Below are 17,557 nucleotides of genomic sequence, written 5' to 3' on the forward strand. Positions count from 1 at the left end.
ACCCAACAGTGGGCTCACAGTCTAGAAGGGGGAGACAGAGAACAAAACAAAACATATTAACAAAATAAAATAAGTAGAATAAATATGTACAAGTAAAATAAATAAATAAATAGGGTAATAAATACGTACAAACAAGGAGCGTTTAAGGGAAGCAGCGTGGCTCAGTGGAAAGAGCCAGGGCTTTGGAGTCAGAGGTCATGGGTTTGAATCCCGGCTCTGCCAATTGTCAGCTGTGTGACTTTGGGCAAGTCACTTCACTTCTCTGGGCCTCAGTTCCCTCATCTGTAATACGGGCATTAAGACCGTGAGCCCGACGTGGGACAACCTGATCACCTTATGTCCTCCACAGCGTTTAGGACAGGGCCTTGCATGTAGTAAGCGCTTAACAAATGCCATCATTGTTATTATTATTTATAATCTAGCAGCGGGGATAGACACTAACATAAATTACAGGAGATAGCAGAGAGTGTTCTGTACATTGGTTCGCAAGATCTTCTCAGCCTGAGAAGCAGCATGGACTAGTGGATAGAGCCCGGGCCTGGGCGTCAGAAAGGTCTGGGTTCTAATCCCGGCTCCGCCATTTGTCCGTGTGTGACCTTGGGCAAGTCGCTTCAATTCTCTGTGCCTCAGTTACCTCACCTGTAAAATGGGGGTTAAGACTTAGGAGGCCCGTGTGCGACATGGACTGTATCCATGCCAACTTGTACTTCCCAAGCGCTTAGTACAGTGCTCTGCACACAGTAAGCGCTCAATAAATACGGTTGATGATGATGATGTATCCAACCTGATCAGCTTGTACCTACCCTAGCGCTTAGTACAGTGCTCTGCACACAGTAAGCGCTCAATAAATACGGTTGATGATGATGATGTATCCAACCTGATCAGCTTGTATCTACCCTAGCGCTTAGTACAGTGCTCTGCACACAGTAAGCGCTCAGTAAATACGGTTGATGATGATGATGTATCCAACCTGATCAGCTTGTATCTACCTTAGCGCTTAGTACAGTGCTGTGCACACAGTAAGCGCTTAATAAATGCGGTTGATGATGATGATGTATCCAACCTGATCAGCTTGTATCTACCCTAGCGCTTAGTACAGTGCCTGGCACAGAGTAAGCACTTAACAAATACCATAGGTTGGAGGTTTCTCGAGCACAGAGAACGTGACTGATGTTCCTGATACTGAAATAAAAGAAAACATAACGAATTGATCGGATGTCCTTGTAGGATTACCGAATGTATTTTATAAATTGCTTTTTATTATATGCTCCCTAGTGCTACCCGAAGTCCTCTGCATGCAGTATATACTGATTATAGCATAGTGTGAAGCAGGCTATATGTGCCCAGACTTTTGCCCACAGTAAATGCTTATTAAATACAGATGATTAAAGTATGAGATTTTAATCCGCCCATATCTAGGCCAGATATTCCTTGGGAGTGTTGGGGCTTTGGCCTCGGAGCTTACGAGAGTTAAGATGTAGCCCTGGCCTCTTCGGCTCCCTGCCTCATCCCCCAGACAAGCAGTTGGCTCTATTTTTAAAACGAGCGACCGACGCCTGGAAATACCGCGTTCAAACGGGATTTATTTTTTTTTCCGATCCGAAATGTGCATCGCTGCAGATTCTCGCTAGAGGATGGGAAGCGGAGAGGGGGGACGTGAGACGGAGTCTAACAGGCCGACTTCCACTGGGGTTATTTGCCGCTCACAGAGGCACTGTGTACCTGATGTGTTTTGCCCCGAGACGATTAAGTGTTTTCAGATCGCGGCCAAACTTTGCAAGGCCGCGGGCTCATTGACGAGGGCGACGCTTTTCATCATCATCAATCGTATTTATTGAGCGCTTACTATGCGCAGAGCACTGTACTAAGCGCTTGGGAAGTACAAATTGGCAACACATAGAGACAGTCCCTGCCCAACAGCGGGCTCACAGTCTAAAAGGGGGAGACAGAGAACAAAACCAAACATGCTAACAAAATAAAATAAATAGAATAGATATGTACAAATAAAATAAATAAATAAATAGAGTAAAAAATCTGTACAAACATATATACATATATACAGGTGCGGTGGGGAAGGGAAGGAGGTAAGATGGGGGGGATGGAGAGGGGGACGAGGGGGAGAGGAAGGAAGGGGCTCAGTGTGGGAAGGCCTCCTGGAGGAGGTGAGCTCTCAGCAGGGCCTTGAAGGGAGGAAGGGAGCGAGCTTGGCGGATGGGCAGAGGGATTGGGGGCATTCCAGCAGCGAGACGTAGCTTGGATGGAGACTGAGGATTTAGGGGCGGCTCAGGACTACTCTGTGGGGGAAGCAGAATATGAATTCTCTCCCCCTTTTAGACTGTGAGCCCACTGTTGGGTAGGGACTGTCTCTATATGTTGCCAATTTGTACTTCCCAAGCGCTTAGTACAGTGCTCTGCACACAGTAAGCGCTCAGTAAATACGACTGATTGATTTATCGCTCTATTTATTTTACTTGTACATATTTATTCTATTTATTTTATTTTGTGAATATGTTTTGTTTTGTTGTCTGTCTCCCCCTTCTAGACTGTGAGCCCACTGTTGGGTAGGGACCGTCTCTAGATGTTGCCAACTTGTACTTCCCAAGCGCTTAGTACAGTGCTCTGCACACAGCGCTCAATAAATACGATTGATTGATTGACTGATTTATTACTCTATTTTACTTGTACATATCTATTCTATTTATTTTATTTTGTTAGTATGTTTGTTTTTGTTCTCTGTCTCCCCCTTTTAGACTGTGAGCCCACTGTTGGGTAGGGACTGTCTCTATATGTTGCCAACTTGTACTTCCCAAGCGCTTAGTACAGTGCTCTGCACACAGTAAGCACTCAATAAATACGATTGATTGATTGATTCCCAAGCGCTTAGTACAGTGCTCTGCACATAGTAAGCGCTCAATAAAATACGATTGATGATGATGACGCTTGATGAATATGAATACGATTGATTGATTGATCACCTGTATATATGTATATATGTTTGTACATGCCTGTTACTCCTTTTATTTATTTATTTATTTTACTTGTACATATCTATTCTATTTATTTTATTTTGTGGGTATGTTTGGTTTCGATCTCTGTCTCCCCCTTCTAGACTGTGAGCCCACTGTTGGGTAGGGACTGTCTCTATATGTTGCCGACTTGGACTTCCCAAGCGCTTAGTACAGTGCTCTGCACACAGGAAGCGCTCAATAAATATGATTGATGATGATGATTGATTGATTGATTGTTAGAGCAGTCATCTTGTGGGTCAAGTCAAATTTTCAGCCCAACTTGTGGCGCCATTGGCTTCGCGATGGAGCCCTTTCCCATGCTAGGCTCAATTCCAAGAGATGATTTACTAGACTGCGAGCCCACTGTTGGGAGGACCGTCTCTATATGTTGCCAACTTGTACTTCCCAAGCGCTTAGTCCGGTGCTCTGCACACGGTAAGCGCTCAATAAATACGATTGAATGAATGAATGAATGAATGAATGAAGCAGCGTGGCTCACTGGATAGAGCTCAGGCTTGGGAGTCAGAGGTTGTGTGTTCGAATCCCGGCTCCGCCACTTGTCAGCTGTGTGATCTTGGGCAAGCCACTTAACTTCTCTGTGCCTCAGTTACCTCATCTGTAAAATGGGGATGAAGACTGTGAGCCCCAAGTGGGACAACCTGTATCCCCCCACAGCGCTTGGAACAGTGCTTAGTAAGTGCTTAACAAATGCCACCATTATTATTATTATTATTATTATTATTTTAGACCATCCTTCCCCCCACAAGGGAGGAGACTTAGGATTTTCTCAGGAAGGCGGCTCAGGACCCCCTTGGCTGGGAGACTCACCCTGGGATACCAAACTGTGTTTCCTCGCCGACGGATTCCTTCTTCTTCCCTCTGTGGTGCAACAACCGCCCACACCCGCTCATCCCGCCTCTCCGGCCGCCGTTAATATACGCGTCAGCCCAGTCCGGCGTGAGCGATTCCGGCAGCCCGGGGGCATCCGTAACAGCCGTTTGGAGCGAAGTCACGCGGGCTCGAACCACGATGTTGCTGCCGAGCTGGGACGCCGCATCCCAGATCTTTCAAGAAATATAAGTACAAGGCAGAGGGTTCGTCTGACTGTCTGGGTAGAGAAGGGATCCCGGGGCGGGTGGCGAGAGGGATGCTTGACACGGTTTCTGCCCTGCAGAAGATGGGAGTAGAATTAGAGAACCGTATCCATCAGGGCGTGCGGCAGATGTGTCACCAGGCCCTAAATTTGTAGGCGATATGTGCTAGCTCGCACGCAACAATCCTCCGTGCGTTTGCGAGGCCTGCTTACTCCGCATACCGATTGCTGTCCACGCACAACGAACGGAGGGAACGAGAGCCCGTCCCTGGATGCGATCCGGGCAGGCGGCCAGGCAGATGCGGCTTGGCAGGTGGGCGACTCTCTGCAGGGAGATGAACTAGGCCCTTCTGAGCGAAGTTGGGAGGGAGACGATGTGCCAGTGGAAAGGCCGGAGGGATGTGAGTCAGGAAACCCCGACTTCTAGTCCCAGACCTGCCCCTGGCCCGCTGTGTTTCCTCAGGGGAGCCACCTGACCTCTCTGGGCCTCGGTGTCCTCCTCTGTATCATCATCAACATCAATCATATTTATTGAGCGCTTACTATATGCGGAGCACTGTACTGAGGGCTTGGGAAGTACAAACTGGCAACATATAGAGACAGTCATCATCATCAATCGTATTTATGTGCAGAGCACTGTACTAAGCGCTTGGGAAGTCCAAATTGGCAACATCTAGAGCCAGTCCCTACCCAACAGTGGGCTCACAGTCTAAAAGGGGGAGACGGAGAACAAAACCAAACATAAAGTGAAGGTGATGGATCCCCGCCTCTCCCTGCCTCGCAGATGATGGGAGATGGCTGGTGTGCAAGCGCCTTGGAAAAAGTCAGAGTTCCAAGCAAATTCCGGGTGTTATTGTTAAAACCCCCGGTTCGCAGATTGGAAAACCGAGGGGATATTTTGAGCGACTTTGGCAAGACTGCTTTGTGCTAAATCGAGAAGCAGAGTGGCCTATAATAATAATAATAATGGCATTTATTAAGCGCTTACTATGTGCAAAGCACTGTTCTAAACCCAGGGGAGGTTACAAGGTGATCAGGTTGTCCCACGGGGGGGGCTCACAGTCTTCATCCCCATTTTACATAAGAGGTAACTGAGGCACAGAGAAGTGAAGTGGCTTGCCCAAAGTCACACGGCTGACAACTGGCGGAGCCAGGATTTGAACCCATGACCTCTGACTCCAAAGCTCGTGCTCTTTCTACTGAGCCACGCTGCTTCTCTAGTGGATAGAACCTGGTGGTCTGATGCAGTGATGATTTCTCTTAGAGAAGCCGCGTGGCTCAGCGGAAAGAGCCCGGGCTTTGGAGTCAGCGGTCATGGGTTCGAATCCCTGCTCTGCCACTTGTCAGCTGTGTGACTTTGGGCAGGTCACTTGACTTCTCTGTGCCTCAGTTACCTCATCTGTAAAATGGGGATTAAGTCTGTGAGCCCCATGTGGGACAACTTGATTACCTTGTATCTACCCCAGCGCTTAGAACAGTGCTTTGCACATAGTAAGCGCTTAATAAATGCCATTATTATTATTATGTTAGTATGTTGGTTTTGTTCTCTGTCTCCCCCTTTTAGACTGTGAGCCCACTGTTGGGTAGGGACCGTCTCTATATGTTACCAACTTGTACTTCCCAAGCGCTTAGTACAGTGCTCTGCACACAGTAAGCGCTCAATAAATACGATTGATTGATTGATTGATTGGTTCTATGAATCCCAGTTCTTACTCCATTCTTGGGGCATGTTGGTATGGAATGCTAACATTCATTCATTCAGTCGTATTTATTGAGCGCTTACTGTGTGCAGAGCACTGGACTAAGCGCTTGGGAAGTACAGTCACCTTCAGTGACATTCATTCATCCATGCAATCGTATTTATTGAGCGCTTACTGTGGGCAGAGCACTGGACTCAGCGCTTGGGAAGTCCAAGTTGGCAAAATATAGAGACGGTCCCTACCCAACAACGGGCTCACAGCTAGAAGGGGGAGACAGACAACAGAACAAAACATGTGGACAGGTGTCAAGTCGTCAGAACAAATAGAAATAAAGCTAGATGCAAATCATTAACAAAATAGGTAGAATAATAAATATGTACAAGTCAAATAAATCTAACATGATATGGTAACGCTTTGGATGTAGTTTGCGATAGAACGGTGTAGACGTTGCTGTACTTTTTAACTTCAGAGACACTCTCTTTGCCCGAAAAACACTCCGTTAACGTAAACGAGCCTGGATTGGGATGGGGAGCGAAAGTTCTGGAAAGGTGGAATACTTCCTTGGCCAACTGAAATAATAATTGGAACCTTAAATACCCGTTGTTGGGGTGCAGTGACTTTATAAGCATCTATCCATTCTTTCATTATCATCATCATCATCATCAATCGTATTTATTGAGCGCTTACTATGTGCAGAGCACTGTACTAAGCGCTTGGGAATTACAAATTGGCAACATATAGAGACAGTCCCTACCCAACAGTGGGCTCACAGTCTAAAAGGGGGAGACAGAGAACAAAACCAAACATACTAACAAAATAAAATAAATAGAACAGATATGTACAAATAAAATAAATAAATAGAGTAAAAAAAATATGTACAAACATATATACATATATACAGGTGCTGTGGGGAAGGGAAGGAGGTAAGATGGGGGGGATGGAGAGGGGGACGAGGGGGCATTAGGGCCAAGTAGGGCCTCACGAATACTAATACTACTGCTTCAAACAACTGCAAGCACCAAGATTCGTTTATTCCTAAAGAGAATAAGAATTCAAAGCATTTGAAGATGGGAGATGATATGGAATGATCTACCGAAAGAACTTTCATATATTGCCGTCTAAAACTGCTGTCCCCAGACCCCAAATTAAATTATCCTTTCATGCAGCCACCCGCTAATAACGTTCAAATAGACTTTTCAACGGGTGTGACATTTTAGTAATGCATCATGGCACAGCCAGCCCTCTGCGCTAAGTCTCTCTAAATAGCCAGATTTAATTCGAGACCGCTGCCTTTCAGAATGTGAACCGAGCGGAAATTAGCTAAGTGCTTCTCCGATGGCCTACGGCGGGAATTGGAGAAAAAAGATGAGTGGAGCCTTCTGGAATCACCAGGCCAGATCTCGTTCCAGAAGGGAATCATCTGGGATCTGTTCACCATGAGGTTTTGCTTCTTGGTCTCCCCGAGGGCCACTTGGTTGGGAAGGAGGCCTTTGGTACCTTCGGCTTCTCTGATGACAACAATAATAATAATGAGAACATCTTTATTCTATTTATTTTATTTTGTTAGTATGTTTGGTTTTGTTGTCTGTCTCCCCCTTCTAGACTGTGAGCCCGCTGTTGGGTAGGGACCGTCTCTATGGGTTGGCAACTTGCACTTCCCAAGCACTTAGTAAAGTGCTCTGCACACAGTAAGCGGTCAATAAATACGATTGAATAAATGAATGAATGAACAATTATAGTGGTACTTGTTAAGTGCTTACTATGTGGGACAACTTGATCACATTGTATCCCCCCCCCCCCGCGCTTAGAACAGTGCTTTGCACATAGTAAGCGCTTAACAAATGCCATTATTATTATTATTATTATTATTATTATGTGCGAGGCACTTTATGCAGTGCTGGGGTACAATATTTTCCTGAATACAAGCAAATTGTATTCCCCTACTGAGAGCTCACCTCCTCCAGAAGGCCTTCCCAGACTGAGCCCCCTTTTTCCTCTCCTCCTCCCCATCCCCCCCGCCCTACCTCCTTCCCCTCCCCACAGCCCCTGTAGATATGTTTGTACAGATTTATTACTCTCTTTATTTTACTTGTACATATTTACTATTCTATTTTGTTAACGATGTGCATCTAGCTTTATTTCTATTTATTCTGAGGACTTGACACCTGTCCACATGTTTAGTTTTGTTGTCTGTCTCCCCCTTCTAGACTGTGAGCCCATTGTTGGGTAGGGACCGTCTCTAGATGTTGCCAACTTGGACTTCCCAAGCGCTGAGTCCAGTGCACTGCACACAGTAAGCGCTCAATAAATATGATTAAATGAATGAATGATTGTGAGCCACATGGAGGCTCACAATCTAAATCCCCGCTTTACAGGTGAGAGAACTGAGGCACAGAAAGGCGAAGTGACTTGCCCAAGGTCACACAACAGACAAGTGACAGTGAGCCCTTCTAGACTGTGAGCCCGTTGTTGGGTAGGGACCATCTCTATATATTGCCAACTTGTACTTCCCAAGCTCTGCACACAGTAAGCGCTCAATAAATACGATTGAATGAGTGAATGAATGAATGACAGAGCCGTGATTAGAGCCCAGGTCAATCAATCAATCGTATTTATTGAGCGCTTACTGTGTGCAGAGCACTGTACTAAGCGCTTGGGAAGTACAAGTTGGCAACAGATAGAGACAGTCCCTACCCAACAGTGGGCTCACAGTCTAAAAGGGGGAGACAGAGAACAAAACCAAACATACTAACAAAGTAAAATAAATAGGATAGATAAGTACAAGTAAAATAAATAAATAAATAAATAAATAAATAGAGTAATAAATATTGTAAGCTCCCTGTGGGCAGGAAATATGTCTCTCAGCACTTATGTCCCAGTTTCTCCCTTTTATACTGTGTTTATTGTTGTCTTGTACTCTCCCAAGCACTTAGTACAGTGCACTGCACACAGTAAGCACTCAATAAATACGACTGAATGAAATAATGCTATTTTAGCACTTATTCATGCCCTTCTCCCCCACTAGACTGTGAGCTCCTTGAAGGTAGAGATCAGGTTTTCTAACTCTCTTGTGCTTTTCCACACAGTACAGTACGTTACCCTCAGGAAATCCTCAACAAATGTTGCTGATTGATTTGATTTACCCATTGGTTCTGATTGCCCCAGTTGAACTCTTGTCTGCCTGGAGTCAGGATATTTCTGACTCTATCCATCCGTCCATCAACCAATGGTATTTATTGAGCGCTTCCTATTTTTCAGAGCACTTTATTAAGTGCTTCCTATGTGCAGAGCTTGGGAGACTACAGTCATACAACAGAATTTGCAGACACGTTCCTTGCCCATAACGAGCTTACAGCCTGGGGTGGGGAACAGACATTAATAATAATAATAATGGCATTTATTAAGCGCTTACCATGTGCAAAGCACTGTTCTAAGCACTGGGGAGGTTACAAGGTGATCGGGTTTTCCCAAATGGGGCTCACAGTCTTCATCCTTGCCCATAACGAGCTTACAGCCTGGGGTGGGGGACAGACATTAATAATAATAATAATAATGGCATTTATTAAGTGCTTACTATGTGCAAAGCACTGTTCTAAGCGCTGGGGAGGTTACAAGGTGATCAGGTTGTCCCAAATGGGGCTCACAGTCTTCATCCCTATTTTACAGATGAGGGAACTGAGGCCCAGAGAAGTGAAGTGACTTGCCCAAAGTCACACAGCTGACAATTGGCAGAACCGGGGTTTGAACCCATGACCTCTGACTCCAAAGCCCGGGCTCTTTCCACTGAGCCATGCTGCTTCCCTTATGAATAAATAATTGGTAAAATATAATTTAAAGATAGGGATAAAAGTGCCGTGGGGTTAAATATCAAATGTCTAAAGGTCACAGATCCAAGTGCCTACATGACGCAGATGGGAGAGGGAGCCGGGGAAAAGAGGATTTAATCGGAGAAGGCCTGTTGGAGGAGATGTCACCTGAATGGGCAGGACAGAGTTCCACATTTCTACTTGTTCCCATTACCAGGATTTGAAATATCTTTTCTCTAGGCAAAGAAACATTACTCTCAAAGCCTCTTGGGAATACTCAATCCAGTAATTCCCAGGAAAAGGTTTGCTTCTAACATTGGAGATTTTGCAAAGGACACAATATTTGGTTGGATTTTCCTAGAGCGCTTGGAAATACATAACCAATAATTCATGTAGACTTGAGCACCGAGAGGAAAACCAGGTTGGAAGCCATTAATAACGTACATGGCCTTATTTCCAATTAAATGGAAGATCTTCTGAGTGTTACCCTCGGAATTAAAAAGCAACAGTAGTTCAGTATGGACTCCAGTCCGTGTGTTAACAGGTAGCGGAAAGTATATTTTCACTGAGGCTATTTCGAATCCATGCTCCATTAGGCAAGTCATAAAAGCGTTGGAATGGAAATTAGTCTCTGAGATAATCAGATTTTATTTCCAGTGTCTAATCGATGCTTAGTGCTTTGGGGTTTAATTACTAGAGAGAGCGTCTAATGAGAAACACAGTGCAATCTGTTTTCCTTTCCTCTTCCTTTTTCAAACACTGCCGTCTTCATTTTCATTTGCTAACACGAGACTTTATTGATCCTTTTGCCATTTCATAGTTACTCGGGGGCTCATAAATTGGAACATTGATCAAAAAGCCGAGTCTTGAAAGGGAAAGGGGGTTTTTGTGATGGTCCAAATCCTGGTTTTGAACCGCCACTGAAAGAGACTTCTAGGCACTCAGATTTGGCGGGGGGCGGTCTCTTCATACGGCCGTATTGATTTTCGTAGATAATCAAGTAGTAGTGCTCATGATTTTCGTAGATATATGCTCATAGCACTCCCAAGAAAATCCATGAGAAATGCATTTGCTTTTGTGTGTTGGACAAAATATCGAAAGCAAGAGAGTTCTCGGTTTGTTGAGAAGATGACTGAGTGTTCAACCCCCAATCCATTTTATAAGGGCCAAATGTGAGTGAGTTTCAATGTAATGTTCTTAAATGAATGTGACTTGCTGTATAGTGATGCTTGCGTGCGTTGCGTTGCGTGGCCCCAAATAGAGACATGCGGATGTCACCTCTTCTGTTCCTGAAAGGGCGGGATCTCAGGAAGAATGGCAGGCTATTCAGGGAATAACGATAGTCATTGCTTCGCTACCTCCTGCAACACAGGTTGCTATTCTTCAGCTTCCTCAAATTCCAGGGACATCCATGACATTCCCTCCCAGCCAGGATAACCGTCTGCTCAGGTGTTGAATCCCCCACCTCAGTTTTGGGAACCAGGAGGGGAAAATGAACTACGATTTTGTGAGCAAGTCCTAGTAACCCAACAGCCACTTTGAGTGTGTGTGTGTTTATGTGGTCAATCAATCAATCAATCATATTTATTGAGCACTTACTGTGTGCAGAGCACTGTAGTAAGCGCTTGGGAAGTACAAGTTGGCAACATATAGAGACAGTCCCTGCCCAACAGTGGGCTCACAGTCCATTTTAACCCTGAGGTACATATGTATATTTAATTATTGATCCAGTTATTTCACCCATTATAGTCACATTCTGATCTACATTATCTTTCACTCTTCCTTCCACTCCCACTATTTGTAAACCATTTGAGTTCGTCGGCCTCTCGCATTGGATTAGAAGCTTCCTGAGGTTAGGGAATGTGTGTCTCGCGTCTTAGCCCGGTGCCCGGCGACCGGTAGGCATTCATGAAATACCGTCGGCTGATTAACCATGATTAGGTGAGGTGAATTTTCAGATCAAGGGAGATTAAAAACCTTTAATGAGTAGAGGAACGGCAGAAGGGGTAGGAGGAAACGGCAGACTCGAGTCCCCAGATCTGACTCGAAAGCGGGGCTTTCCCCCTCCAAAAAGACCCTTCCCCTCCCCTCTTCCCTTTCCCCACCGCACACCCACAGGTCTAGCTTCCCAACCCTTTACCTCCCGAAGGAATATGTCCTTTCTCGGCATTTATTCCACAGTTAAGTGGATTCTTTTTTTCTGGAAGAAAAGGGTTTTAACAAAGTGTCTCGCTATTAACTTGTCAGGGCAGTACGGATGAGAAGTGGATTGTTTCAGAGAAATGGAGTCTGGTGTCTCACAGACTCCGCCAAGGATGTCAGGGAAAGATGAACCTGGTAATTTTATGGGATGCATGTCGGCTCTGTTTCCACTGGCTTAGAGGGATTGATTTAGATTCATTGGATTCCCTGACTGTTTCTTCATTTTCTTCCTCGCCCCTATTGTAATGGCATATATTGAGCACTTACTACATGCTAAGTACTGGGGCAGATACCAGACAGTCGGATCATACACAATCCCTACGCCAACGCGGCGCTCACAGCCTAAGAGGGAGGGAGAGGAAAAATTTTATTCTCGTTTTACAGACGAGGAAACCGAGGCTCTGAACGGTTAAGCGATTTGCCCAAGGATGTGATTGGTGCCCAGCTGTCAGCCTTTCCGATGATGTGAGCAGGAGACAAGGAGGGCCGAGGGGAGCTGGGGACATTTGGAAGGCCACAGACTCCATGTTTCCAACCTTGAATGGGAACCTGATGGCCCTTTTCTCTGACTGAGTAGAAGCAGTGTGGCTTAGTGGCTAGAGCCGGGGCGTGGGAGTCGAAAGGACCTGGGTTCTAATCCTGGCTCCGCCAAACGTCTGTTGTGTGACCATGGGCAAGTCACTTCACTTCTCTGTGATGCAGAAACCTCCTCTGGAAAATGGGGGTGAGGGTGTGAGCCCCCATACTTCATGCTGCTGCCCGGATTATCTTTGTCCAGAAACGCTCTGGGCATATCACTCCCTTCCTCAAAAATCTCCAGTGGCTACCAATCAATCTGCGCATCAGGCAGAAACTCCTCACCCTGGGCTTCCAGGCTGTCCATCACCTCGCCCCCTCCTACCTCACCTCCCTTCTGTCCTTCTCCAGCCCAGCCCGCACCCTCCGCTCCTCCACCGCTAATCTCCTCACCGTACCTCGCTCTCGCCTGTCCCGCCATCGACCCCCGGCCCACGTCCTCCCCCAGGCCTGGAATGCCCCCAATCCCTCTGCCCATCCGCCAAGCTAGCTCTCTTCCTCCCTTCAAGGCCCTACTGAGAACTCACCTCCTCCAGGAGGCCTTCCCAGACTGAGCCCCTTCCTTCCTCTCCCCCTCATCCCCCTCTCCATCCCCCCATCTTACCTCCTTCCCTTCCCCACAGCACCTGTATATATGTATATATGTTTGTACAGATTTATTACTCTATTTATTTATTTTACTTGTACATATCTATTCTATTTATTTTATTTTGTTGGTATGTCTGGTTTTGTTCTCTGTCTCCCCCTTTTAGACTGTGAGCCCACTGTTGGGTAGGGACTGTCTCTATATGTTGCCAATTTGTACTTCCCAAGCGCTTAGTACAGTGCTCTGCACACAGTAAGCGCTCAATAAATACGATTGATGATGATGATGTGGAACTGTTTCCAACCTGATTAATTTGTATCTTACCCCAGCACTTGGAACAGCACTTGGCACAGAGTAAGCGCTTAACAAACACCATAATTACCATAATTATTATTAACCAGAGCATCCAGGACCACAAGGGTTTTTGGGAGGGATTTCCCAGCATCCATGAGCATCCATCCACCTGTATATATGTATATGTTTGTACGAATTTATTACTCTATTTATTTATTTTATTTGTGCATATTTATTCTATTTATATTATTTTGTTAATATGTTTTGTTTTGTTCTCTGTCTCCCCCTTCTAGACTGTGAGCCAACTACTGGGTAGGGACCATCTCTATATGTTGCCAACTTGTACTTCCCAAGCACTTAGTACAGTGCTCAGCACACAGTAAGCACTCAATAAATACGATTGAATGAATGAATGAATGAATTAACTCTGGGGGCCCCCAAGGTATGATTAGTTTCTGTCAGTTCTGGGGCTAGTTTAGCATATTGAGCGCCCGCTGTTGGGTAGGGACTGTCTCTATGTGTTGCCGACTTGTACTTCCCAAGCGCTTAGTACAGTGCTCGGCACACAGTAAGCGCTCAATAAATACGATTGATTGATTGATTGATTTTGAGTTGGGAAGCAAGATGGGCAGTTAGCCTCGAAGATGAACTGCCAGCAGAAAACACACTATTTCTTAGCGGCCTTTGAACTTGCCTTGTTTCTTTTCTTTTGGTAGGGACACTGATCAAACAAAAGTAAGCACTTAGAACAGTGCTTGGCACATAGTAAGCGCTGAACAAATACCATCATTATTAATAAAAGATCTTTTATCCCAAAACAGTAGGGGACAGTCTTTGTTCCCATCCAAAAAATCCTTTAACGAGCAAGAAAATCAAAAGACACCTTACGTGCGATCACGTTAGTCCTCTCAACCTCTTTCCCAAACTTTGGTTGTTAAGCCCCTCATTGTGCTTTTGAATGAACACCAGGGTCATCGTGATTACTGAAATATTATAATTACTGAAATATTCTTTTCGTTTCTAGTGAGAAGCTGGATGGAAAAGCTGAAAGACAAGGTAGGAAAAGCCTTTTCTTCTTTTGTTTCCATTCGCAAGGGTGCTGGGTTTTTGTTTTTTTTCAACCAGGAGACGAAAGATCTCCACGCCAATGATGCTCTGACCCAGTATCTTGGGCCAGCCTTGTTTTCATCCCGGATCTCGGTTCAGAAAGTCTAACCCCATGCGAGGGGCTTCAAAGCAGTACTTCCCAAGCGCTTAGTACAGTGCTCTGCACACGGTAAGCGCTCAATAAATACGATTGATTGATTGATTGATTGAGAAGCATTTTGAAAAATTCCACCTCGGGGGATATTATACTCTCCCAAGTCCTTAGTACAGTGCTTTGCACATAGTAAGCGCTTAACAAATGCCATCATTATTATTACAATTATACGATTATTATTTATTTATTTATTATTACATTATTTATGATTATTTATACATTTATATGTGATTTTATATATATATACATATTTATACATGATTATTTATTATTATTTATTTATTATTATTTTGTTCATTATTTTATTTATTTTATCTATTATAAATAAATAATTTATCATTATATCATATCATAATAAATCATAAATATATAAAAATTATGAATATTTAAAAATTATAAATATAAATAATATATGTAAGTTATAAATATATAATAACACATATAATATATTATATCATAATAAACCATCATTTATTTATTTATTTATTCATTATTTTATTTATTATTTATGTATTATTGTTTATATTTATACTTATTATTATTAGTATAATAATAATACTATATTATCAAACAATAAATACGATTGATGATTACAGTGTTCAATAAATGCAACTGATTAGGTGATTGATTGACGTGAGACTTTTTCCTACCTAATACCTTCCTCCTGACAGTGTCGAAGTATGTTCCAGACCCTGAGGCGGTTAGGCAAAGTTTCAGCCTAATCTTCCCTGGACGGATCATTCTGGTTCTGAGTTTTAACATCCAGAGCGGTTCTGGGTGAGAAACAGATGATCACGATGGTGGTGGGGGTAACATTTCAGGTCCCAAATAACTCCTCCGGGCCAAAGTCAAACCGAGAGTTGGTTAGCTGTTGTCACAACGCTACTGAATTTTAACCGTGGTGCATTTCACAGTGCCCTCTCACTTCCTAAGCTGCAAAGTTTTTTCTTTGATTTAAGCATCTCCCTTCATCACCCCTCCCCAACCTATGAAGTGTTTGGTGGCAGACTCAAATAGAATAATTAAAGCTCATTTCAATTTAGCATCCGATCCTGGCTGAATGGAATATGAAAGAAAAATGCCCTCCTAGAAGCACCTGTATATATGTATATATGTTTGTACATCAATCAATCAATCAATCAATCATATTTATTGAGCACTTACTATGTACAGAGCACTGTACTAAGCACTTATTTATTACTATTATATATATATAATATTTATATATATAAATAATTATTATTTATTATTAAGTACATATTTATTACTCTTTATTTATTTTACTTGTACATATCTATTCTATTTATTTTATTTTGTTAGTATGTTTGGTTTTGTTCTCTGTCTCCCCCTTTTCGACCGTGAGCCCACTGTTGGGTAGGGACTGTCTCTATATGTTGCCAATTTGTACTTCCCAAGTGCTTAGTACAGTGCTCTGCACATAGTAAGCACTCAATAAATACGATTGATGATGATGATCTAACCCAAAGTGTTTGATTACTGCCACATCTTGACCTTGCTCTTTGATCATGTGACTCTATTCACTGTGTTTTTTCATCCCTATTTTAAAAAATATCTGGTGGATTTTCTGGATCTTGGAAACCCATCAACCCACTTTGCATTATTTTCAGTGGAAATGTGACTTCATTTAGCACTGATTTTCTAAACAGTCTATCAGTCAGTGGTATTTATTGAGCACTTACTGTGGGCAGAACACTGTGCTAAGCATTTGGGAGAGTACAATACAACATAATTTAGCAGCTACATTCCCTGCCAATAATGAGCTTACAGTTTAGAGGGGGAGACAGACGTGAATATAAATAAATGACTTATAATCTATCATTTAAAGACATAATAATAATAATGACGGCATTTATTAAGCGCTTACTATGTGCAGAGCACTGTTCTAAGCGCTGGGGAGGTTACAAAGTGATCAGGTTGTCCCACGGGGGGCTCACAGTCTTCATCCCCATTTTACAGATGAGGTCACTGAGGCCCGGAGAAGTGAAGTGACTCGCCCAAAGTCACACAGCTGACAATTGGCGGAGCCGGGATTTGAACCCATGACCTCCGCCTCCAAAGCCCAGGCTCTTGCCACTGAGCCACGCTGCTTTTCCAAGGGCTGTGGGCTTGGGGCGAATATCAAATGCCCAAAGGTCATTTTGAGCACCTGGTAGGCCCAACCCTCCAGCACTCATGTACATATCATTAAATTATTTATTATAAATTCCTTATTTATGCATATTAATGTCTGTCTCCCCCTCTAGACTACAAGCTAATTACGGGCAGGGCACATGTCTGCTTTTTCTCTTGTACTGTACTCTCTCAAGAGCTTAGAGAACATAGTACGATTGAATAAATGAATAGTAAGTGCTCAATAAATACGATTGATTGATTGATTGGGTCTGACCTGAACTCTCTCAAAAGCTTAGAGAACATAGTACGATTGAATAAATGAATAGTAAGTGCTCAATAAATACGATTGATTGATTGACTGGGTCTGACCTGATTATCTTTAGGCTACTCCAGTGCTTAGTACAGCACTTTTATTCATTCATTCAATCTTATTTATTGAGCGCTTACCATGTGCAAAGCACCTTATTAAGCGCTTGGGAGAGTACAATATAAAAATAAACATATTCTCTGCTCACAGTGAGCTCACGGTCCAGAGGGCTACAGTTTACAGTCAACTGTGGCAGCAGAGCATAGTGGATAGAGCCCGGGCCCGGGAACCAGAAGGGCATGGGTTCTAATCCCGGCTCCACCACGCGTCTGACGTGCGACCTTGGGCAAGTCGCTTAACTTCTCTGGGCCTCAGTCACCTTATCTCACCTTATCTCACCTTGTTTCATTCTGCTTGAGAGGAGCAGCGTGGCTCAGTGGAAAGAGCCCGGGCTTTGGAGTCAGAGGTCATGGGTTCAAATGCCGGCTCTGCCAATTGTCAGCTGGGTGACTTTGGGCAAGTCACTTCACTTCTCTGGGCCTCAGTTACCTCATCTGTCAAATGGGGATGAAGACTGTGAGCCCCCCGTGG

General features: G+C 44.0%; 1 protein-coding gene across 1 annotated transcript in view; it reads left to right on the top strand.

Annotated features, from left to right (window-relative positions):
* Positions 1-17,557, top strand: part of ARMH4 (armadillo like helical domain containing 4) — a 64,573-nt gene that overhangs the window by 42,534 nt on the left and 4,482 nt on the right. The window contains exon 9 of the mRNA XM_038756701.1: positions 14,290-14,321. Within this exon, the coding sequence (XP_038612629.1) occupies positions 14,290-14,321 (32 nt within the window). The remainder of the gene's footprint in view (positions 1-14,289; positions 14,322-17,557) is intronic.

This window comes from Tachyglossus aculeatus, chromosome 14 (genome assembly GCF_015852505.1).
Source record: "Tachyglossus aculeatus isolate mTacAcu1 chromosome 14, mTacAcu1.pri, whole genome shotgun sequence".
Lineage (NCBI taxonomy): Eukaryota > Metazoa > Chordata > Mammalia > Monotremata > Tachyglossidae > Tachyglossus > Tachyglossus aculeatus.